Source organism: Schistocerca cancellata, chromosome 5 (genome assembly GCF_023864275.1).
Source record: "Schistocerca cancellata isolate TAMUIC-IGC-003103 chromosome 5, iqSchCanc2.1, whole genome shotgun sequence".
Lineage (NCBI taxonomy): Eukaryota > Metazoa > Arthropoda > Insecta > Orthoptera > Acrididae > Schistocerca > Schistocerca cancellata.
The window spans coordinates 86717245-86741619 of NC_064630.1; the positions used below are offsets into that span (position 1 = coordinate 86717245).

Here is a 24375-nt window from a genome sequence, read left to right on the forward strand (position 1 = left end):
CACTGTCGCCTGATAAACAAAGTAAGAGCCTACGGAATATCAGACCAGCAGTGTGGCTGGATTGAAGAGATTTTAGCAAACAGAACATAGCATGTTGTTATCAATGGAGAGACGTCTACAGACGTTAAAGTAACCTCTGGCGTGCCACAGGGAGTGTTATGGGACCATTGCTTTTCACAATATATGTATAAATGACCTAGTAGATAGTGTCGGAAATTCCATGCGGCTTTTCGCGGATGATGCTGTAATATACAGAGAAGTTGCAGCATTAGAAAATTGTAGCGAAATGCAGGAAGATCTGCAGCGGATAGGCACTTGGTGCAGAGAGTGGCAACTGACCCTTAACATAGACAAATGTAATGTATTGCGAATACATAGAAAGAAGGATCATTTATTGTATGATTATATGATAGCAGAACAAACACTGGTAGCAGTTACTTCTGTAAAATATCTGGGAGTATGCGTGCGGAACGATTTGAAGTGGAATGATCATATAAAATTAATTGTTGGTAAGGCGGGTACCTGGTTGAGATTCATTGGGAGAGTCCTTAGAAAATGTAGTCCATCAACAAAGAAGGTGGCTTACAAAACACTCGTTCGACCTATACTTGAGTATTGCTCATCAGTGTGGGATCCGTACCAGATCGGGTTGACGGAGGAGACAGAGAAGATCCAAAGAAGAGCGGCGCGTTTCGTCACAGGGTTATTTGGTAACCGTGATAGCGTTACGGAAATGTTTAGCAAACTCAAGTGGCAGACTCTGCAAGAGAGGCGCTCTGTATCGCGGTGTAGCTTGCTGTCCAGGTTTCGAGAGGGTGCGTTTCTGGATGAGGTATCGAATATATTGCTTCCCCCTACTTATACCTCCCGAGGAGATCACGAATGTAAAATTAGAGAGATTAGAGCGCGCTCGGAGGCTTTCAGACAGTCGTTCTTCCCGCGAACCATACGCGACTGGAACAGGAAAGGGAGGTAACGACAGTGGCACGTAAAGTGCCCTCCGCCACACACCGTTGGGTGGCTTGCGGGGTATAAATGTAGATGTAGATGTAGATCAGACGAATCTCGTTTCAAATTGTGTCGAGCGGATGGACTTGTACGGTTATGGAGACAATCTCATGAATCCATGGACGTTTTATGTCAGCAGCAAACTGTTCATGCAGGTGGACGTTCTACAGTGGTGTGGGGCATATGCAGTTGGAGTGATATGGGACCCCTGATACGTCTAGAGACGACTCTGACAGGTGACACGTATATAATCATCCTGCCTGACGACCTGCGTCCATTCATGTCCATTGTGCATTCCGATGGACTTGGGCAGTTCCAGCAGGACAATGCGACATCCCACACATTCGGAGTTGTTACAGAGTGGGTCCAGGAACACTCTTCCGAGTTTAAAAACTTCCGCGGGCCACCAGACGCCCCAGAGAAGAACAGTTTTGAACATATCTGGGATGCCTTCCAACGTGCTGTTCAGAAGAGGTCTCCACTCCCCTCGTACTCTTACGGATTTATGTACAACCTTGCAGAATTCATGGTGTCAGTTCCCTGCAGCACTACTTCAAACATTAGTCGTCCTGTCATATTGCCACACTTCTGCGTGCTCGCGGAGCCCTACAGGCTGGTGTACCAGTTTCTTTTGCTCTTCAGTGTACATATCATGACAGGTAATGGTGTTATAACACACCCCTGGGGCACGCCCAAAGTTAATTTTACATCTGAAGATTTCTCCCTGTTAAGGATGATATGCTGTCTTACGTTTGCTAGAAGCTTTTCTGTGCAGTCTCGCAGTCTGATATTCATGCTCGTATTTTGTCCATTAGGCAGCTGTGCGGAGCTGAATCGAATGCATTTTGGAAGTCAAAGGACACGCTATTTACCTTGGCGTCTGTATCTACTGCTTTCTGTCTCTCAAGTCTGAACAGAGGGAACTCGGTTTCACAGGAGCGTTGTTTTCGGATGATGATTCTTACAGGGGAGGTTTAGGTCTTGAGAAATGTCAAACAGGGTTATTACAAATGATTGAAGCGACATCACAGCTCTACAATAACTTTATTATTTGAGATATTTTCACAATGCTTTGCACACATATACAAAAACTCAAAAAGTTTTTTTAGGCATTCACAAATGTTCGATATGTGCCCCTTTAGTGATTCGGCAGACATCAAGGCGATAATCAAGTTCCTCCCACACTCGGCGCAGCATGTCCCCATCAATGAGTTCGAAAGCATCGTTGATGCGAGCTCGCAGTTCTGGCACGTTTCTTGGTAGAGGAGGTTTAAACACTGAATCTTTCACATAACCCCACAGAAAGAAATCGCATGGGGTCAAGTCGGGAGAGCGTGGAGGCCATGACATGAATTGCTGATCATGATCTCCACCACGACCGATCCATCGGTTTTCCAATCTCCTGTTTAAGAAATGCCGAACATCATGATGGAAGTGCGGTGGAGCACCATCCTGTTGAAAGATGAAGTCGGCGCTCTCGGTGTCCAGTTGTGGCATGAGCCAATTTTCCGCGGGCTACGCGTGAAACTTGCCCGTACGCGTTCAACCGTTTCTTCGCTCACTGCAGGCCGACCCGTTGATTTCCCCTTACAGAGGCATCCAGAAGCTTTAAACTGCGCATACCATCGCCGAATGGAGTCAGCAGTTGGTGGATCTTTGTTGAACTTCGTCCTGAAGTGTCGTTGCACTGTTATGACTGACTGATGTGAGTGCATTTCAAGCACGACATACGCTTTCTCGGCTCCTGTCGTCATTTTGTCTCACTGCGCTCTCGATCGCTCTGACGGCAGAAACCTGAAGTGCGATTTAAGCCGAACAAAACTTTATGAGTTTTTCTACGTATCTGTAGTGTGTCGTGACCATATGTAAATGAATGGAGCTACAGTGAATTTATGAAATCGCTTCATTCATTTGTAATAGCCTGTATATGCGAGCATGAAACATATTACAAAATTCTACAAAAGACTGACATCAGAGATATAGGCCTATAGTTTGTTCAAATAAACTGCAATTTGGAAAGCAGTCGTTACATTTCTGACATGGTAGTGCCTGTGGCTGTTTCCTATCTTTGAGATCTCTGTGACGTTATCTTTCAACAAGATGACGCAAGGTAGCATATCCCCCATCCTATTCCGACCCGTCTCGATACAGAGTGTGTTTAACTTTTGCTGTGGCCAGTGTATTCTCTGTATTTCTTACATACAGAAAACATCTCGTAAACGTTTGCTAAGAGACTATAGTTGGAGTCACAAACGATGGCGGTCGAGTTTCGGCTTGTTCTGTGCACCTGCGTCACGCATACTCCGACAGCCAATGAGCGCTCTGTGTTCTGAGCGCTGTGCTCTGAATGCCGAAGCTACACCGAGCATTAAACGTGATAGTAGCGAGTTGTTTAGTGAATTTATATTTCATTTGTTGCGAGTTGTTTTCGCTGGTGGTGCCGGTAAGTGACAAATGCTACAGAAGCAGGCGAGAGACATAATTTGCAGGATATACACTTCCTTCAAGCGAAAAACACGCGCATGCGCGTACCGCAACTGTCGTTTGGAATCGTCAACAATGTCATCCCCATTCATGCCTCGACATACGCGAACCGCAACCCTTCGAGCATTGGAATATAGCATGCCACACTGGCCATCCACTACAACTGATAAACTGTTAGTGTTGAAGTTACATGTGATGTATCCACCTATGACATCTAAATTCAGGTAGACTGGGTGTCCAACTGGGTTCGAGTCATTGTTGCTGTCAGAGGTAGCAGCTCTGTGTGCTAAACTTTATAGCTTGCATACAGGGCCTGTCCCAAAAGTTTCCAGAATGATTTTTGGTAATTGGCAATGATGGCTGTCAGGGCAGAGCTTCGAAACAAGACCGGGTCCAGTCGCCTGCGGGCAGTTGTTGAGACAGGCTCATACTCCGTGCAGATGTATCTACCACACCATCGTCGAGCAAAATAAAAAAGACCAGCTTTTTGAGCAGCGTTATGCAATCAAGTTATTTGTGAAACTGGGGAAAACCGGGGCGGAGACGCTCGAAATGCTTCGGGAAGCCTACAGTGACGGGGCGATGAAACAAAGCCAGACGTTCATGTGGCACAAGATGTTCCGGGAAGGTTGGGAGCGCCCGCATCCCGTGGTCGTGCGGCAGCGTTCTCGCTTCCCACGCCCGGGTTCCCGGGTTCGATTCCCGGCGGGGTCAGGGATTTTCTCTGCCTCGTGATGGCTGGGTGTTGTGTGCTGTCCTTAGGTTAGTTAGGTTTAAGTAGTTCTAAGTTCTAGGGGACTTATGACCACAGCAGTTGAGTCCCATAGTGCTCAGAGCCATTTTTTTTTTAAGGTTGGGAGCGACGACCACTCGGGATGCCCGTTGACATCACAGACGGACGACTCGGCGCAAAAACAGTGTCAAGTTGGGGACAAGGACCAACGACTCAGTGTTTGGATCATTGTAGAGGACTGTGAAATACCCAAAACAATGATTGACCGCATTTCAATTGAGGATTTTTAAATGAGGTATGTCTGCATGAAAATGGTGCCAAAAGTCCTGACGAGTGAGAAGAAGGAGCAGTGTTTGTTGAAGTGCCAGGAATTGCATGAGTGCTACGAAAAGGACCAAGAATTTTTAGACACAGTGATCAGAGGCAACGAGATTTGGATTTTTGAGTGCCATCCCGAAACAAAACCTCAGAGTAGCGAGTGACACACCTAGGAGTCTCCTCGCCTGAGGCAAGCAGGGATGAGCAAATCGCGAATCAAGCCAAAGGTCATCGTGTTTTGTGACAGAAAAGGTTTGGTTCACAGTGAATTCGTACCACGAGGATACACCGTCAACAAGGAGTTTTATTGTGAAGTCATCAAACTGTTCCGCAAACAGGGTTCGACCTCTGCAAAAATAAATTTGCGACAATTGTATCGTGCACCATGATGATGAGTGAAGCCAAACCGCGTTCATTGTCCCCGAGTTTCTGGCCGAGATGGGTGTGGCAACGCTGCCCCAGCCGTCCTGAAGCCCCGATCTTTCACCAGCAGACTTCTTTTTGTTCCCAAGGATGAAAGAAACCCCGAAAGGGACTCGGGATGGGACGTTGGTGGCGGTAAAGGCAGTTTAGACTACCCACTGAAGGAGATTACCGTTGATGACTTCTAGGGCGTCTTCGCTGTTTAGCTGAAGCGTTGACAATGGTGCATCGAAGCAGGGGAAGCGTGCTTTGAAAAGTTGTGGAAAGATTGTAAGCTGATACTGATAAATGATTAGAAGAATTCATTCTGGGAACTTTTGGGAAAGACCCTGATGTCCAAATTACCTACAAACTATGGGTTTGTTTACGAGGGTAATCCCAAAAGTAAGGTCTCCTGTTATTTTTATAAGTACAGAACTCTGTTTGTGTGGCAGTTGGTCACACTGTTATGAAGAGTGCTTCACTTGCTGTGTGTAAACACGCGAACGACGCGTTGAGGCGCTCAGTCTTGGCTTGGCAGTCGTTGAGAATGGAGCTCCAGTTGGATGTTACGGCCAAGGGCGAATTGCGCGCAGATATTCAGTTTTTGAACGCAAAGGGCACTGAACCGATTGAAATCCATCGTCAATTGACGGAAGTGTATGTTGAGTCGTGCATGGATGTCGAAAATGTTCGTAAGTTGTGCAGAGAGTTTGCAGCTGGTCGGACCGAAATTCACGTCGAGCAAAGGAGCGGGAAACCGTCAATTTCTGAGGAGACAGTGTTGAAGGTTGAGCAAAGCATGTGTGAAGATCGGCGGATCACCCTGGATAACCGGAAGGTGTGCTCAAGATTGGTGCCACGCATGCTGACTGAGGACCACATGTGGCAAAGAGCTGATCCTTCCCGCGCATTTCTTCACCGCTTTGCAGCCGAACAGGACAACTTTCTGGACTCAATTGTCATGGGTGACGAAACCTAGGCACACCACTTTACACCTGAGACCAAGCAACAATCAAGCCAGTGGCGGCATCCTTCTTCGCCAAAGCCGCGGAAATCCAAACAAACACAGTCTGCCGGTAAAGCCATGACAACCGTTTTTTGGGATCGGAAAGGGGTATTGTTGGCAGACTTTATGCCCACTGGGATTCAGCTCCGACGAAAGGGTGAAAGAAGAGGTTCATAACTTTCTGAACAGAATGGCGGCGAGCTGGTATGTTATGGGCATACAAAAACTGCCACAACGTCTACAAAAATCCATCGACAGAAATGGTAATTATGTCGAAAAATAGCTAAATGTTCAACTGTAAACTTATGTAAACAATTGTAGAAATAAACAGGTCTATGTAATTATAAAAAACTAGGAGACCTTACTTTTGGGATTACCCTCGTGTAAATAACATTTCTGCTACTAGTCACAATCCGTGTAACCTCATGTCACCCAAACGTCCATAAACAGGCATGCCATAGTTCAGTGCTACATAGGGCAGATTGTCTTTGAATCAAGAAGACATGCAGCAGGAAAAGAAATACCATGGTGAAATAGACTGTGGTTGTCAATGACTATACTACTTCTATAGCCGACACAGTCGAGACACAAACACCACACAAGGAAAGTTAAAAAGTGTATATCTAGCACTCCATAGATTAGCAGTATATCACAGAAAATTGCAAATATTTTCAAAAACCACAAAGTAGTATTTCATGTAAAGTACACTCATGACCCATACTCAGCATCTGGAATATACAAAGTACGATACGAGGAATGCTCCATGTTCTGCCTAGGGCAAACAGGGCGAGATTCCAACCCGTTTTACAGAGCACATTAAAGTCTGCACGCGCACACACACACACACACACACACACACACACACACACACACACACACAAACACACATATCAACGATATCCACAACCTACACATTACAGGACACTAGTTTGGAAAAGTAGAAAAAAATATCCAAGAACTCCACCAACTAAATAAAGGATATAAAATGGATCTGTTAGAAGAAATGAAGATATATTCACAGTACAGAAAATACGGAAACAAAATGTTAAACGAAAAATTTGGTGACTCAGTGATTTCCCTCAGATGTTTGACAGTACACATAAATGAAATAAGTACATAACACAAAGAAATAACCAACACTATAAACAGGTATAAACAAATTATAATTCAGATAAGATAAATACCCTCTGTAGAAACGTATGACGTACTTAATGCCGGCCGGTGTGGCCGTGCGGTTCTAAGCGCGTCAGTTTGGAACCGCGTGACCGCTACGGTCGCAGGTTCGAATCCTGCCTCGGGCATGGGTGTGTGTGCTGTCCTTAGGTTAGTTAGGTTTAAGTAGTTCTAAGTTCTAGGGGACTGGTGACCTCAGTAGTTAAGTCCCATAGTGCTCAGAACCACGTACTTAATGGCAAACTTATCTTATTATTTCTGTTGACTGCGTCTAGAAATATCTTTGAAAATATTTTCAAAAACCACAAAGTAATATTTCATGACACTCATGACCCATACACAGCCTCTGGAATGTACAAAGTGCGATGCCAGGAATGCTCCATGTTCTGCCTAGGGCAAACAGGGCGAGATTTCAACCCAGTTTCACAGAGCACATTAAAGCCTGCACACACACACACACACACACACACACACACACACACACAACATCAACGATACCCACAAGCCCACGGTGGGCGCCAAAATGTAGTAAACTTAGGAACTCAAATGCAAATGACCCCATCCCAGGCGCCAAAAATGTAGTAACTTCAAACCAATAAAGCAGACAATACATTTGTTCATATTATGTACAACTCATCAATACAAAAAAAGTTAGGTCCAATTTAAATAGATAGGCACACACACGAGTCAGTAAATGGACAAGCAGGAGAGAGATTAACCGCTTTATCTCATCACATGAGTCAATCAGTGTTACATGCAGGCGTGGGCGGCTTGTGTGATGTCGGCGCGACGTATTGATCACTCGCGAAATGTCTTGTTGTGTCATGTGGCTGCCTGTTGACAGCCGGCACCTCTCATCTTCACTTAATGTGCCTTTGGATGATGATATTTGCTTCCTGGGGCCATGATGGCCATGATGGCATCGTCAAAACATATAAATATAATCAGCACAGCATCGTCACCTGGTTCTAAAATAAGGTGTAGAATAGACCACATCGTCCACATAGTGATTATTGCAACTGGCTACTTATCACTATGTGGACGATGTGGCCTATTCTGCACCGTATTTTAGATCCATGTGACGATGCTTTCCTAATTATATTTATGTTTTGACGATGCCATCGCTGCCTTATCACTTTAGGACATGATGTAAAGAGATCTGAGGATAGTCATTACGCACTGAAACCGGTCATCGTCTAAAGAATTGCTATTGTGATCAGAGACAGGAATAAAAAACATTTGACAGTATCGGATCACTGTTTGTGTACGCGATTACGTCGCAGCTGGTGAATATTTTGTTACATAAATGCAGTGCTGGAGAACACTAAATCATTGACTGTACTTACGTCAACCTTGCAATTATCGTATGAATAAATTTTCAAAATCGTTTTCACAGAAGTACAATACTTCTGCTGTGTGCGCTTATGAAGCCTTTGTTTTAGCATGGCGTTGGGAGTCCGATATGCTCACGGTCATTACTCGTAATTAGACGTGGTATACAAGAAGTAAATGCTGACGGCTACGTTACAGTCTCGTGATAGAATGGTTGTACTGTAAAAAGAAATCGTAAGCATACTGTGTAACATGATGTGTCATGTCTTTTGAGAGAGGGAGCAGTGCTTGAGGACTGTGTGTTCCAGCTGGAGTCACCGCTGGAACTGGGCGCTGAACTGCGTCCTGTCTCGCTACCGGGTCCCCAGCAGGCAGTCAGCGCCGGCACCTCTGCGCTCGTCATGGGATGGGGCTACGCATACGTAAGGCCGGTATTACACTATCAAATTTCTTTGTCAAAGATTTGATCAAAGATGTGATCCAATATTCCGTCCAATATATTTGACAAAGATCTTTGACGTAGCGCTAGAGGGGGTATTACACTGTCATCAAATTTTTCGTCAAAGTTCAAGATGGCTGACAACAACTTGTTACTAACCGCAGCAGTTCTACGTACTCCAATTGCATTGTGTGCACATGCGGAAAAGAAGGGGGGGGGGAAATGGAACCATACATACGAGGTTGACAGTCTTAATAATCCTGGGATTACAACTTGATAATAAATTCAGTTGGGAGGAGCACACCACAGAACTGCAGAAACGCCTTAACAAATCTGTATTTGCAATTCGAGTGTTAGCAGACATAGGAAACATAAAAATGAAAAAGCTTGCATACTTTCATTCCATAATGTCATATGGGATAATATTTTGGGGTAAATCTTGAAGTCAAACAAGTTTTCAAGGTCCAAAAGCGTGTAATACGTATCATTTGTGGAGTAAATTCACGGACCTCCTGCAGAAACCTCTTCAAAGAACTGGGTATACTAACTACTGCCTCTCAGTATATTTACTTCTTAATGAAATTTGTCGTAAATAATATATCTCTTTTTCCAACAAACAACTCAGTTCATACATACAATACCAGGAACAAAAATGATCTGCACAAGGACTTAAAAGCGTCTGTGATCTATTCTGTTACTCGTTTTTATTCTCTGTGGGTGTTTTTAGTATTTGGAAAAAGGGACCGATGACCATCGCAGTCTGGTCCCTTTAATCCCACAAACCAACCAACTTACTTTAGTTCAAAAAGGGGTCCACTACTCAGGAACACTCATCTTCAATAATTTGCCAGGAAACATAAAAAATTTAGTTAGAAATAAATATCAGTTTAAAAGGAGCCTGAAAGACTTACTATTGGCCAACTCCTTCTACTCCATTGGCGAAATTTTTAATAGAAACAAATGATGTATTGTATTTATTCATACTATTAGTATTGTTATTTCAGCTTAAAAAAAAAATCGACATGTTCCACATCCACGAGGCTCTCCTCAGCACGGATCTATGGAACGAAAAACTAATCTAATCTGGGTGAAGCCGTGGGTTTTACGACGACACGATAAAAGCATTCAACAAAACTTGTTACGTGAGCTTACAGTGGAAGACGTCAAGTCGTACATCAATTACTTAAGAATGGATGAGCATACATATCTGTATGTGCTCAATGAAGTGTATCCTCATATCACAAAGCACAATATTCACTTAGGCCGGTATTACACTATCAAATTTCTTTGTCCAATATCTTTGTCCAATATCTTTGTCAAAGATATGTGATAGTGTAATAAGGACTTTGTCAAATGTCGTCCAATATTTGATCAAATCTAGGGCCTCGCTGTATATTTGATCAAAGAAACCGCTTGTCTTCTGTTCACTGTAATGTGACATGTTACCATATGGAGCGCTAGCATCGCTGCAGCGTTCTGTCGTCTGTAGTGTTTTTATAACCATTGCCGGTAAATACAATTGGTGTGTGCCGACAACTACAAAATTAATAAAGATGTCTGAAGCTGATGAGGCGCTTTACAACGTGAGGCACCCTGAATACAAAAATAGATTAAGAAGATTGGAGACCTGACCAGAACTGACCTGACCTGACCTAACCTAACCTAACATAACATAACATAACATAACATAACCTTCTCCTGTAGCAAGGAATCGGAGTGTTACAGCGAGCCTGTCTTCTGAAGATGTAGCAGTTCTTAAGTGAATATTGTGCTTTGTGATATGAGGATACACTTCATTGAGCACATACAGAAATGTATGCTCATCCATTCTTAAGTAATTGATGTACGACTTGACGTCTTCCACTGTAAGCTCACGTAACAAGTTTTGTTGAATGCTTTTATCGTGTCGCCATAAAACCCACGGCTTCACCCAGATTAGATTAGTTTTTTGTTCCATAGATCCGTGCTGAGGAGATCCTCGTGGATGTGGAACATGTCGATTTTTTTAAGCTGAAATAACAATACCAATAGTATGAATAAATACAATACACCATTTGTTTCTATTAAAAATTTCGCCAATGGATTAGAAAGAGTTGGCTAGTAGTAAGTTTTTCAGGCTCCTTTTAAACTGATCTTTATTTCTAACTAAATTTTTTATGTTTCCTGGCAAATTATTGAAGATGAGTGTTCCTGAGTAGTGGACCCCTTTTGAACTATAGTAAGTGCTTTTAAGTCCTTGTGCAGATCATGTTTGAACTGAGTTGTTTGTTGGAAAAAGAGATATATTATTTTCGACAAATTTCATTAAGAAGTAAATATACTGAGAGGCAGTAGTTAGTATATCCAGTTCTTTGAAGACGTTTCTGCAGGAGGTCCGTGAATTTACTCCACAAATAATACGTATTACACGCTTTTGGACTCTGAAAACTTTTGTTTGACTTCAAGATTTACCCCAAAATAATATCCCATATGACATTATGGAATGAAAGTAGGCAAAGTATGCAAGCTTTTTCATTTTTATGTTGCCTATGTCTGCTAACACTCGAATTACAAATACAGATTTGTTAAGGCGTTTCTGCAGTTCTGTGGTGTGCTCCTCCCAACTGAATTTATTATCAAGTTGTAATCCCAGGACTTTAAGACTGTCAACCTTGTATGTATGGTTCCATTTTTACCCCACTTCTTTTCCGCATGTGCACACAATGCAATTGGGGTACGTACAACTGCTGCGGTTAATAACAAGTTGTTGTCAGCCATCTTGAACTTTGACGAAAACTTTGATGACAGTATAATACCCCTTCTAGCGCTACGTCAAAGATCTTTGTCAAATATATTGGACGGAATATTGGATCACATCTTTGATCAAATCTTTGACAAAGAAATTTGATAGTGTAATACCGGCCTTAAGAACTGCTACATCTTCAGAAGACAGGCTCACTATAACACTCCCATTCCTTGCTACAGGAGAGGGTTATGTTAGGTTAGGTTAGTTTAGATCAGGTTAGGTCTCCAATCTTCTTAATCTATTTTTGTATTCAGGGTGCCACACGTTGTAAAGCGCCTAATCAGCTTCAGACATCTCTATTAATTTTGTAGTTGTCGGCACACACCAATTGTATTTACCGGCAATGGTTATAAAAACACTACAGACGACAGTACGCTGCAGCGATGCTAGCGCTCCATGTGGTAACATGTCACATTACAGTGAACAGAAGACAAGCGGTTTCTTTGATCAAATATACAGCGAGGCCCTAGATTTGATCAAATATTGGAAGACATTTGACAAAGTCCCTATTACACTATCAAATATCTTTGACAAAGATATTGGACAAAGATATTGGACAAAGAAATTTGATAGTGTAATACCGGCCTAAGTAGCTACACACCGCGCACTCCATACCCACTTTAGGATTCTATTTCCGACGGCGTTTCCGTTCGCAGAGGATTTACTCATTTCAGTCTCACTTAACCACTGAATCAGTAGTAAATCAAGCTGTCACCAAGCGGAAGATGGAAGACTGGTCAGAGACCACAGTTTCACAAGGCGTAGTCCCTTTTTTCAAGCTGAGTTTTGCGTCTTTTTGAGTTTTAGAAAGAACAGTTAAGTTATATATAGAGTGATTTTTCCACCGTGTGCAAACTCTAGGGATTGATCGATGAGAGGATACAGAACAAAAAAGTTCTAATGAACTTATGTCCGGAAATGCATGGTTTCCATGCTAGAGACCGTTTATTCAATCACACTTCGTTACAGCGACAGCGGTCTAATACGCGCCGTACCATTCAGCCACAGTTACAGTACGCGTGGTTTCCTCCTAGAGGGTGGTACTGTTCCTCATACGTCATGCTCTAGCACCCTCTCCTACCATAGTAATTGGTAGTGTTGTGTCCGATTCACTTCTTCTTGCTGACTCACATTGAAGTGGATGTGATACAGTGTTGTACACAAACAACAGCCACAGTATTCAATGATTGCAACAGTGTTTTGCCATTTGTCTGAGTCAGTTTCAGGAAGCAGGAAATCGTGAAGAATGTAACCGAAACGTTCGGACATCAGACTTGGAGGAACAAGTGATTAACACTGTGTAAGGCGACCGCCGTGTCTGTGCCAGGCGGTTGGTCCACCAATACAGGGTAAGCCAGACGACCGTATGCAACGTTCTCCATGACAATTATTGCTGCCCTTATCACTTACAGGGCTATTACAAATGATTGAAGCGATTTCATAAATTCACTGTAGCTCCATTCATTGACATATGGTCACGACACACTACAGACACGTAGAAAAACTCATAAAGTTTTGTTCGGCTGAAGCCGCACTTCAGGTTTCTGCCGCCAGAGCACTCGAGAGCGCAGTGAGACAAAATGGCGACAGGAGCCGAGAAAGCGTATGTCGTGCTTGAAATGCACTCACATCAGTCAGTCATAACAGTGCAACGACACTTCAGGACGAAGTTCAACAAAGATCCACCAACTGCTAACTCCATTCGGCGATGGTATGCGCAGTTTAAAGCTTCTGGATGCCTGTGTAAGGGGAAATCAACGGGTCGGCCTGCAGTGAGCGAAGAAACGGTTGAACGCGTGCGGGCAAGTTTCACGTGTAGCCCGCGGAAGTCGACGAATAAAGCAAGCAGGGAGCTAAACGTACCACAGCCGACGGTTTGAAAAATCTTACGGAAAAGGCTAAAGCAGAAGCCTTACCGTTTACAATTGCTACAAGCCCTGACACCCGATGACAAAGTCAAACGCTTTGAATTTTCGGTGCGGTTGCAACAGCTCATGGAAGAGGATGCGTTCAATGCGAAACTTGTTTTCAGTGATGAAGCAACATTTTTTCTTAATGGTGAAGTGAACAGACACAATGTGCGAATCTTGGCGGTAGAGAATCCTCACGCATTCGTGCAGAAAATTCGCAATTCACCAAAGGTTAACGTGTTTTATGCAATCTCACGGTTTAAAGTTTACGGCCCCTTTTTCTTCTGCGAAAAAAACGTTACAGGACACGTGTATCTGGACATGCTGGAAAATTGGCTCATGCCACAACTGGAGACCGACAGCGCCGACTTCATCTTTCAACAGGATGGTGCTCAACCGCACTTCCATCATGATGTTCGGCATTTCTTAAACAGGAGATTGGAAAACCGATGGATCGGTCGTGGTGGAGATCATGATCAGCAATTCATGTCATGGCCTCCACGCTCTCCCGACTTAACCCCATGCGATTTCTTTCTGTGGGGTTATGTGAAAGATTCAGTGTTTAAACCTCCTCTACCAAGAAACGTGCCAGAACTGCGAGCTCGCATCAACGATGCTTTCGAACTCATTGATGGGGACATGCTGCGCCGAGTGTGGGAGGAACTTGATTATCGGCTTGATGTCTGCCGAATCACTAAAGGGGCACATATCGAACATTTGTGAATGCCTAAAAAAACTTTTTGAGTTTTTGTATGTGTGTGCAAAGCATTGTGAAAATATCACAAATAATAAAGTTATTGTACAGCTGTGAAATCGCTTCAATCATTTGTAACAACCCTGTATAGCAAGTGCAGGGCTTACTAGCGACAGATTTTCCACATCAGGAGTAGTTTTGTCACTGGTTTCTTCATCAGGCAACCACGATTTCGGGACTTGTGTCACCCATCCTATTCGGAGATGAGGCCACTTAAGCGGAGTGATATTTCAGCTTTCATAACAGTCATCTGTGGGACAGTGCGCAGAACCCTCACGGTTTGGCGGCAGCGAATCATCAGCATCGGTGCAACCGGAACGTGTGGGCCGGCATAACTGGCGACCGTATTTTGGTAACAGTCTTCGTTCCACGTCACCTAACAGGCCGGAACTCTTGGCGTTTCTTGCGGGTGAATTTGCCTCCCCTGCTGGAAGAAGTGACACTGATGATTCGAGGGGTTCCGTTACTGCTAGCTGATGGTGCTACAGCCCACTTCCCCGCTAGGGTCCGGACGCATTTCAGTCATGTCTTTCCTGGTCAATGAATCGGACGAGGGGGTCAAGTTACACGGCCAGCTCGTTCACCGGATCTCAACCCGCGCGATTTCTGGTTGTGGGATCGTGTCAAAAATATCGTGTATCCAGAGCCTATTCCAGATGTGGAGACACTGGAGCAGGGTATTCGTGCTGCCTTTGAAATTGTTCAGCACATGCTGTAACTGTGGCTGCACAGTAAAGCACGTATTAGACTGCAGTCTCTGTATCAATGTTGTTGTTGTGGTCTTCAGTCCTGAGACTGGTTTGATGCAGCTCCCCATGCTACTCTATTCTGCGCAAGCTTCTTCATCTCCCAGTACCTACTGCAACCTACATCCTTCTGAATCTGCTTAGTGTATTCAAGTCTTGGTCTCCCCCTACGATTTTTACCCTCCACGCTGCCCTCCAATACTAAATTGGTGATCCCTTGAAGCCTCAGAACATGTCCTACCAACCGATCCCTTCTTCTGGTCAAGTTGTGCCACAAACTTCTCTTCTCCCCAATCCTATTCAATACTTCCTCATTAGTTATGTGATCTACCCATCTAATCTTCAGCATTCTTCTGTAGCACCACATTTCGAAAGCTTCTATTCTCTTCTTGTACAAACTATTTACCGTCCATGTTTCACTTCCATACATGGCTACACTCCATACAAATACTTTCAGAAACGACTTCCTGACACTTAAATCTATACTCGATGTTAACAAATTCCTCTTCTTCAGAAACGCTTTCCTTGCCATTGCCAGTCTACATTTTATATCCTCTCTACTTCGACCATCATCATCTATTTTGCTCCCCAAATAGCAAAACTCCTTTACAACTTTAAGTGTATCATTTCCTAATCTAATACCCTCAACATCACCCGACTTAATTCGACTACATTCCATTATCCTCGTTTTGCTTTTGTTGATGTTCATCTTATATCCTCCCTTCAAGACACCATCCATTCCATTCAACTGCTCTTCTAAGTCCTTTGCTGTCTCTGACAGAATTACAATGTCATCGGCGAACCTCAAAGTTTTTATTTCTTCTCCATGGATTTTAATACCTACTCCGAATTTTTCTTTTGTTTCCTTTACTGCTTGTTCAATATACAGATTGAATAACATCGGGGATAGGCTACAACCCTGTCTCACTCCCTTCCCAACCACTGCTTCCCTTTCATGTCCCTCGACTCTTATAACTGCCACCTGGTTTCTGTACAAATTGTAAATAGCCTTTCGCTCCCTGTATTTTACCCCTGCCAGCTTTAGAATTTGAAATAGAGTATTCCAGTCAACATTGTCAAAAGCTTTCTCTAAGTCTACAAATGCTAGAAACGTAGGTTTGCCTTTCCTTAATCTTTCTTCTAAGATAAGTCGTAAGGTCAGTATTGCCTCACGTGTTCCCATATTTCTACGGAATCCAAACTGATCTTCCCCGAGGTCGGCTTCTACTAGTTCACTGTATCAATGTATGAGTGAATAAATGGTCTATAGCATGGAAACCATGCATTTCCGGACGTAACTTCATTAGACTTTTTTTATTCCGTATGCTCTCATCGATCAATCCCTCGAGTTCGTACGCAGTGGAAAAAAACACTCTGTATGTATTAGTAAATGTCATAATTATTTAATTATTTGGTGTATTAGTTGCTAATAGAGTAGATGTCATGTGACGTGGGCCTCCCGTCGGGTAGACAGTTCACCGGGTGCGAGTCTTTCGTTTTGACGCCACTTCGGCGACTTGCGCGTCGATGGGGATGAAGGGATGATGATGAGGACAGCACAACACGGAGTCCCTGAGCGGAGAAAATCTCCGACCCAGCTGGGAATCGAACCCGGGCCCTTAGGATTGGCATTCTGTCGCGCTGACCACTTAGCTAGCAGGGGCGGACATTAGTGGCTAAAGACTGAAGGTATACAACTGTTGTAAGAAAATCCTTTTGCTGGTTTTCGTGCAGCTTACATGCGAACAAAATGCAATTTATATCCTCTAGCTCGAGGGGACTTCAAAAAAGTAAGGTACACATTATTATGGTAGGCCTAGTAACTCTTATTGAATGCTGCATGGCCCTTCAAACTGGCACATGTAGGTGAAGGTGTTTTTCAACACAGTCACCAAGTCTCTGTGAACAGCGCTCTGAAAGTTCTACCAGTGGTTGAGTTCATCGACGATAGGAATCCGCTGCGTTGAGTGAGCGTCCTCATCGCCGAAAAATCTAAGATTACTGCGAATTAGTTCCTCAATTCGCTGACATTGTGGTCGATGTCGACGGTGTTTCTTCCAAATCAACATAACCTGCGAATATGCTACCTTGGTCAAACTGTTGGTACTATTTCACTACGACTGGAGGCGACAATGCATTTGGTCGATGTACCACAAGAGTTTCACGGTGAATTTGTCTATGATTTACTTACACTGTGATGCACGTATTATCCATACCGTCGCAGAACTATGTCTGCAGGGACATCAGAAAGTAAAGATTATTTCGTACGTCTATTCAGCGAACATGTGCTCCACAGTAAAGATTATTTGGTACGTCTGTCCGGTGAAGACAGCTGAGGAATGATCAATAACAACATCGAATTCAGTTTATGGAACTTATAATTTTTTTTAGCATTAGCTATGCGGAGGGAATATTCGATTGCTTGAGGAATAGTCAGAAATTATACTGAAAGACAATAATTACATTGAAGACACCATCATTCATGATGGTCTGCTGGACATTACGAAAGTCGGGACTTGGTTGTTGACGGGGTGTATGAGCAACACGGACAGAAATGCCTGCTCTGCAGAGTGATACCATACTGGCCACAAGGTTGGTAAGATGTCTCTGTGGTAGGGCGTTCCATTTCTCCACGAGCGTGGCTGACAACTGGATGGTCGTTGGCGCCTGTACATGTGCCGCAAACGTCTCCCCACCGCATCTCATACGTGCTCGATGCCATGTAAGTTCGGGGTCGGGGCAGGCCAACCAATTCGCTGAATATCGTCTCGTTCCAAGATCTCCTCTACCTGCGCTGTTCGATGTGATTACTTGTGTTCATCCATAAAAATGAAGTAGGGGCTGAATGCACTTCTGAAAAGAAGCACATGGGGAAGGTGGACAGTGTCAGAATAACGTTAACCAGTGTGTATATCGTGTTCAAAGATTTGGAGGTCAGTGCTCCTTTGCAGTATTATGCCTCCCCACATCAGGACAACCAAACCGACAATGTTCCAGGGTGGATTACATTTTTCACTTCTCGTCATATGAGGGAATGAGGATATGTCCAATCTTTGAACATGGCACACTCATGTTATTTTCGAAGAAAGGAAACTGTGGAGAAACGGTTTAATCCCAGCCTTGGGGAGTGTTTCCAGAAACTTCAATTTGTGAAGTCTGAAATGAAAGGAAAGTAATTGGCAGAAGTGAACCTATGACGGCGGGTCATGAACGTGGATAGCTCACTTGGTAGGGGTATTGTCCGCCAAAGGCATGCTCCCACATTCGAACCCCGATACGGTATACATTTATCATCTGCCAGGAAGTTTCGTCAAAACCCGTAAATGAACGATGCACATTCTCGTCGGGTTTGGAGAGCTACCTGAGGTCTGGATGAGTCTGCTCGTGTGTATGAGTAACGGCAGCGGCGGTTTCGGGCGCACCTGAATGCGTGGTTTACTAGCCGTGCAGCAGAGCGCTGTATGCGCGAGTGCCCACACAGATGCGGGAGCCTGCATTCAGGGGTAGGCGCTGCATGCATGCTCACGAAGCGTTACGCAGGCGGTGTGCGTGGGAGGGGAGGCAGCCGCATTGTCCGTCAACTGGCGGCGCGATGCGGGAAGCCGTGCCTGCCGCTACTGTTCCCCTTTATGCACATGGTTCCCATGTGTGACGACACACTTGGATGACGTTACACGAATGGGAGCATCCAAAAGGATAATGGGGATTGCTTGCGTCACTGAGGTACACCTTCTGCAAGTCACAACGTTTTAGTATTTAAGCTAATTTTAATCTAAGAGTAACATTCCATTAATAGCTGACAGCAATAAACATACGCGTACAGATTTTCAGCAATTATGAAAAAGTTCGAACTGAAAATTGACATTTTTGAAAAATCATGATTTCTCACAATAGTTGTACGTTGCGTTATTAAAACTAGCAATTTCGGCAAAACAACAGACTTACTGCACTGTAGGTTTATAGGAGCAGCAATTACTGTCAGTATGTGGAGGTGAAAAGTCAAAAGACGGTTGCTAAATGCTTTAGAGAGAGGCGAAATGTCCTTTTTCATCAAATAATGCTGTTGCGATACTCGGCTCTCTCTTTTCGTCCATGAACTTCAGAGCGCAGTAGCCATCGGCGCCTGGATTGACGCTCTCCTCCTTGACTTTAGGGAGGCAAAAAAAATAAATTGGTTCAAATGGCTCTGAGCACTATGGGACTTAATATTTCAGGTCATCAGTCCTCTAGAACTTAGAACTACTTAAACCTAACTAACCTAAGGACATCACACACATCCATGCCCGAGGCAGGATTCGAACCTGCGACCGTAGCGGTCGCGCGGTTCCAGACTGAAGCGCCTAGAACCGCTCGGCCACCAGCGGCCGGCTTTTAGGGAGGCATTCGGATCAGTTACAGACTGCCGTTTGTTGAAACAAATACGTGCTTACCGTACCAGATTTGCAGCTGCGTTCGGGACTTCCTTGCAGATGCAGTTCAACATATCGTTCTTAACCCTTTGCGCCGGCCGTGTGGCCGAGCGGTTCTAGGCGCTACAGTCTGGAACCGCGCGACCGCTACGGTCGCAGGTTCGAATCCTGCCTCGGGCATGGATATGTGTGATGTCCTTAGGTTAGTTAGGTTTGAGTAGTTCTAAGTTCTAGGGGACTGATGACCACAGAAGTTAAGTCCCATAGTGCTCAGAGCCATTTGAACCATTTTTTAACCCTTTGAGTGCCAGCAATATAGAAAAAACAATTTAAATTTTTCACAAGATTCGCCTTTATCATCAAACGGTGTACTCAGAACACTGGTTCACTGGGCACGAACTCTGTCAGATCCGGATAATTTGGGGACGGAGATAGAACATCTACAATCTGTGTTCTACAAAAGTGGGTACTCTTCTCGAGATCTTCAAAGGGCGCTGCGCCCTGTTTGTCCACGAGAGGTTCCTGAAGAGATACAAGAAGAAACGCAAAAGGTTGCACATTTGCATTTGGGGCGATATCTGACAAAATCAGCAGAATTCTCCGCAAACATAACATTAAAAGCGTGTTCCATCTACCCATCAAGATTAAGGCTCGGCTAGGGAGTGTGAAGGATGACGTGCGTCTACAGAAGCCGGGCGTTTACCACGTACCATGTGAATGTGCTATGGCATACATCGGCCACACGACCAAGACGGTTGACATCTGGTGCAAAGAGCACCAAAGGCACACAAGACTGAGACAGGCAACCAAGTCAGAGATTGCAGAACATTGTTTAGAATTCAATCATTCTATGAAGTATAATGATGCCAAGATTTTAATACAAACATCGAAATACTGGGGCAACGTCATCAAAGAATCTATTGAGATTAAGATTGCGCAGAATCTCATTAACCGGGACACCGGTTTCCAGCTGAGCTCAGCCTGTAATCCAGCACTCGATCTTCTGACGACGCAACGTAGACAACATCAAGGGACACAAGTATAAGGATGAAATTAGAGATGACAGCCTAGTGCATGTAACTAAGGACGTACGTGAAGTGGCACCTCAGACAACAGACAAAGTATCTGAGGACGCTCTTCCGAATCTCGAGGGACGATTTGAGCACAATCGGCCTGAAAATGACGCCACAGCCGCTCCTGGGGTGCAAGAACTTCGGACGGAACGCATAACACGACACAGCACTGTAACAGAACGTCCTAATTCACAGAAGGATTCAAATGTGACAGTCGGAAGATAAAACGTCTAGCACAGGTTGAACGCCATTCAGAACTTAAATCAGCTATTTTGACAACGGTAATAACCACAAAGTACCCGCACAGCGTTCGGAACAGCCGCGACTAAAAGAAAATGCTACAGGCGTTGCTATTGGTCGGCGCACACCACGGACAGAGCGCCAGACGCGGCGCGGACCGCAGAGGGAACGCCTAACACAACGTAGGCATAAATACCGGTCTCGTTCCACACTGGGATCTCTACACCCTACATCTCCTTGCCCAAGGCAGCTTCCATCAACTCCCCCTCCCGGATGATGCCCTCTCTCCCTCCATTTATCCTTCCTATCAACTCTGATCCTCACCCCCCCCCCCCTCCTTTCCTCCGTCCTTTCCCTGGGCTCCCTCTTCCTCTCCCCCTTCCATCCTGTGTTTTCTCCCCACCTACCCTCTCCCTATCTTCTTTCTCCCCCCCCCCCCCCGGTGTCCTTTTAGACTCCCCTCCTCTGCCTTCCCCACTCCCAGGCACGTCTGCTCAGCAGCCCCCCCCCCCCCCCCGCTCTTATGTATCCTCATCTTCAATTGGCTCCTTTCCCCCCTCCCCCTTCACTTTTCCTCTCCTTGCCCCCCCCCCTTTTTCCCGTCATCTGACCAGTCTCCCCCCACCTGCTCTCGAGTGTGGTATGTCATATTTGTGCCATTTTTTTTTTAGTGCATTGCTTAAGTGAGTGTCAGTGTTGTGCGTCTTTCCACAGTGTTGCGAACAGAAATCATGCTGTCGCTGGGTGTGCATTTTATCTCTCTTGCGAACAGAAACCAGACTGTCGCCGTGTTTTTTAGTTGTCTGTCTCTTATTTTTTCTGCTTCCTGTGTATTTTATTAGCATCATCCACCCTGTGTTTTTATGTTTTAAGCTCCAGTATTTTCTGCCATTTTACCTTTACGTCGCCGATTTTATCGCCAACTGTTATTATTTTTATTATCTTCCTCTTTTTAAAACAAATTCTGTAGGCTGAAGAGCGGCGTAATAAGCTGCTGCCAGCCCGCCCCCTTTAGGGGGAATCGAAAACTCAATAAATGAAAAAAAAACACACTGGAATCAGTATCAGGCAACACCTGAAGAAAACTGCGAGTCACGCAGTTGAAATATCGTGCAGGAAAGCCTCGAATAACCGGCAGAAACCCGATTAATCAACATGACAATACTTAAGAAAATGTATTTTTTGCGCAAACATACATTTTTTAAATGGAACAATGCCTACTGACATTAAAAATCTCAGAGTAGGGTGAGTTAGAGTGTCAGTGTCGTTACTCGCAGGACTGCAGTGTGAGTCGTTTACGAGATATCGCATATTGAAAGTTTCCCACACCGACCCTTGTACAGTACCTGTGGTAGCGCACACTAAAGAACAACACAAATGCATGCATTAGTTATGTGATATCTGGCCAATAACGACACAAAAATCACAGGTTTTGTTCAAAACGACCACCGACAGCGCCAACACACGTTTCTAGTCTGGTATGACACGACCACTGCAGACGTGTTAGCTTTTAAGCGACGAGTAGGTTGCAGTAATACGCCGTTGCTTATCATCGGGTGTAGTCTGCTTGTCCTTGTATGCGGGGAACGAGCCGGCCTAGGTAGAGGTCCTCTGCGTCCCATCCAAAGACATGGAAACAATTCGTGAAGACATGCAGTAGTATTTCGTGCACTACGGGCTGGACAGCCGTCATGTTGCCACTTAGTCTGCAGAAGAACGTCTTATAGCGTCCGTGGAATATGGTCTCTTAGGAAGCTGCGATACTTTCGCGTGTGCAGTATTTCGTCTATGAAAAACGGGCGTATGAGCTGATGATCCACTATCCCACACCACGCATTAACACTCCTTGGATGCTGATGTTCCACCTGGCGAAGCCAACTGGTATTGTCAACAGACCGCTAGCACATGTTTCAAAGGTGGCTTACTTGGCCATGATAGTTAGATATGGCTTCATCACTGAACGTGAAACACGATACATATGGAGTATCCTGTCTAAATGCTCATGTACAGAAGTTAACACGATTCTCATAATGGGTTCCATGCTGCTCTTGACAGAGAGAGATGTGACAGGGATGGAATCTGTGACGATGGAGAATGATTAGGACACTTGCCTGTCTGATACCACTTCCTCGTGCGATTCCCAGGGAACTAATGTCGGGTCAACTGGAACAACAGCAAGAACATTAATTTCCTTCTTTTCTGTCGTCACTTGTTTCCTTTTGTTACGTTGTCTAGGTGGTATACTACTACTTTTACATAGCCGATTGAAGAGGTTGATAAATAATAACCGAGCGTCTATTGGGGTATCCTGCCGCATACAACATACAAGAGCGCATTCTTCCTACACTCTCCATACACAATGAGCATTCTGGATTGATAAATACCATTGTCCACTCACGACGTACTGCTTGGACTGTCACACGCTAACTGACTAGCAAGTTGCAGTGCACTCAAGGAAAACACAAGCACACTGTAAGTAAATATAACAACATTGTACCTAGCAATTGCACAGGTTGATTGGCTCGAATGGCTCTGAGCACTACGGGACTTAAATTCTGAGGTCATCAGTCCCCTAGAACTTAGAACTACTTAAACCTAACTAATCTAAGGACATCACACACATCCATGCCCGAGGTAGGATTCGAACCTGCGACCGTAGCAGTCGCGCGGTTCCAGACTATAGCGCCTAGAACCGCTCGGCTACTCCAGTCGGCCAGGTTGATTGGCACAAACAAGTGTCGGTGTGGAAGCTTTTCAAAATACGATATTTCGCAAACTTCTCTAACTAGAATCCCGCAACTAACACCAGTGACACTGTAATTTATCCTACTTTTAGTTTGGTATTGTCAATAGGCATTGTTCCATTTACAAAAATGTATGTTTGCACAAAAAATACACTTTTAAAAAAATATTATTACAATCTGTTTATTGGCTAAAAGTACAAAGATTCCGACTATTAATGCATTCTGTAAAAACCGCACATCAATAGCACGTACCATTTCCGCAGTACTTGTCATGTTTCAGTGCAGGTTCTAGGTGATACGCCCTATACATACAATATCGTGCAGAGCCCCCACGACGTGGCACGGACTTCCCTAATGTCAGAAATAGTGCTGGAGGGAATTGACACCATGAATCCTACAGGGCTGTTCACAAATCCGTAAGAGTACGACGGGGTGGTGAGCCCTTCTGAATAGCCCGTTGCAAGGCATCCAAAGATTTACTCAATATTGTTCATGTCTGCGAAGTTTGGCGCTCAGCGGAAGTGTTTAAACTCAGAAGAGTGTTCCTGGAGCCACTCCGTAGCAATTCTGGCCGTTTGGGATGTCGCATGGTCTTGCTAGTTCAAATGGCTCTGAGCACTATGCGACTCAACTTCTGAGGTCATCAGTCGCCTAGAACTTAGAACTAATTAAACCTAACTAACCTAAGGACATCACACACATCCATGCCCGAGGCAGGATTCGAACCTGCGACCGTAGCGGTCACGCGGTTCCAGACTGAAGCGCCTTTAACCGCACGGCCACACCGGCGGGCTGTCCTGCTGGAATTGCCCAAGT

At 44.6% G+C, this 24375-nt stretch overlaps 1 protein-coding gene across 1 annotated transcript in view; it reads left to right on the top strand.

The window, feature by feature from the left end:
* Positions 1-24375, top strand: part of LOC126188378 (trypsin-1-like) — a 78351-nt gene that overhangs the window by 52092 nt on the left and 1884 nt on the right. The window contains exon 2 of the mRNA XM_049929977.1: positions 8734-8881. Coding sequence (XP_049785934.1) covers positions 8734-8881 — 148 coding nt within the window. The remainder of the gene's footprint in view (positions 1-8733; positions 8882-24375) is intronic.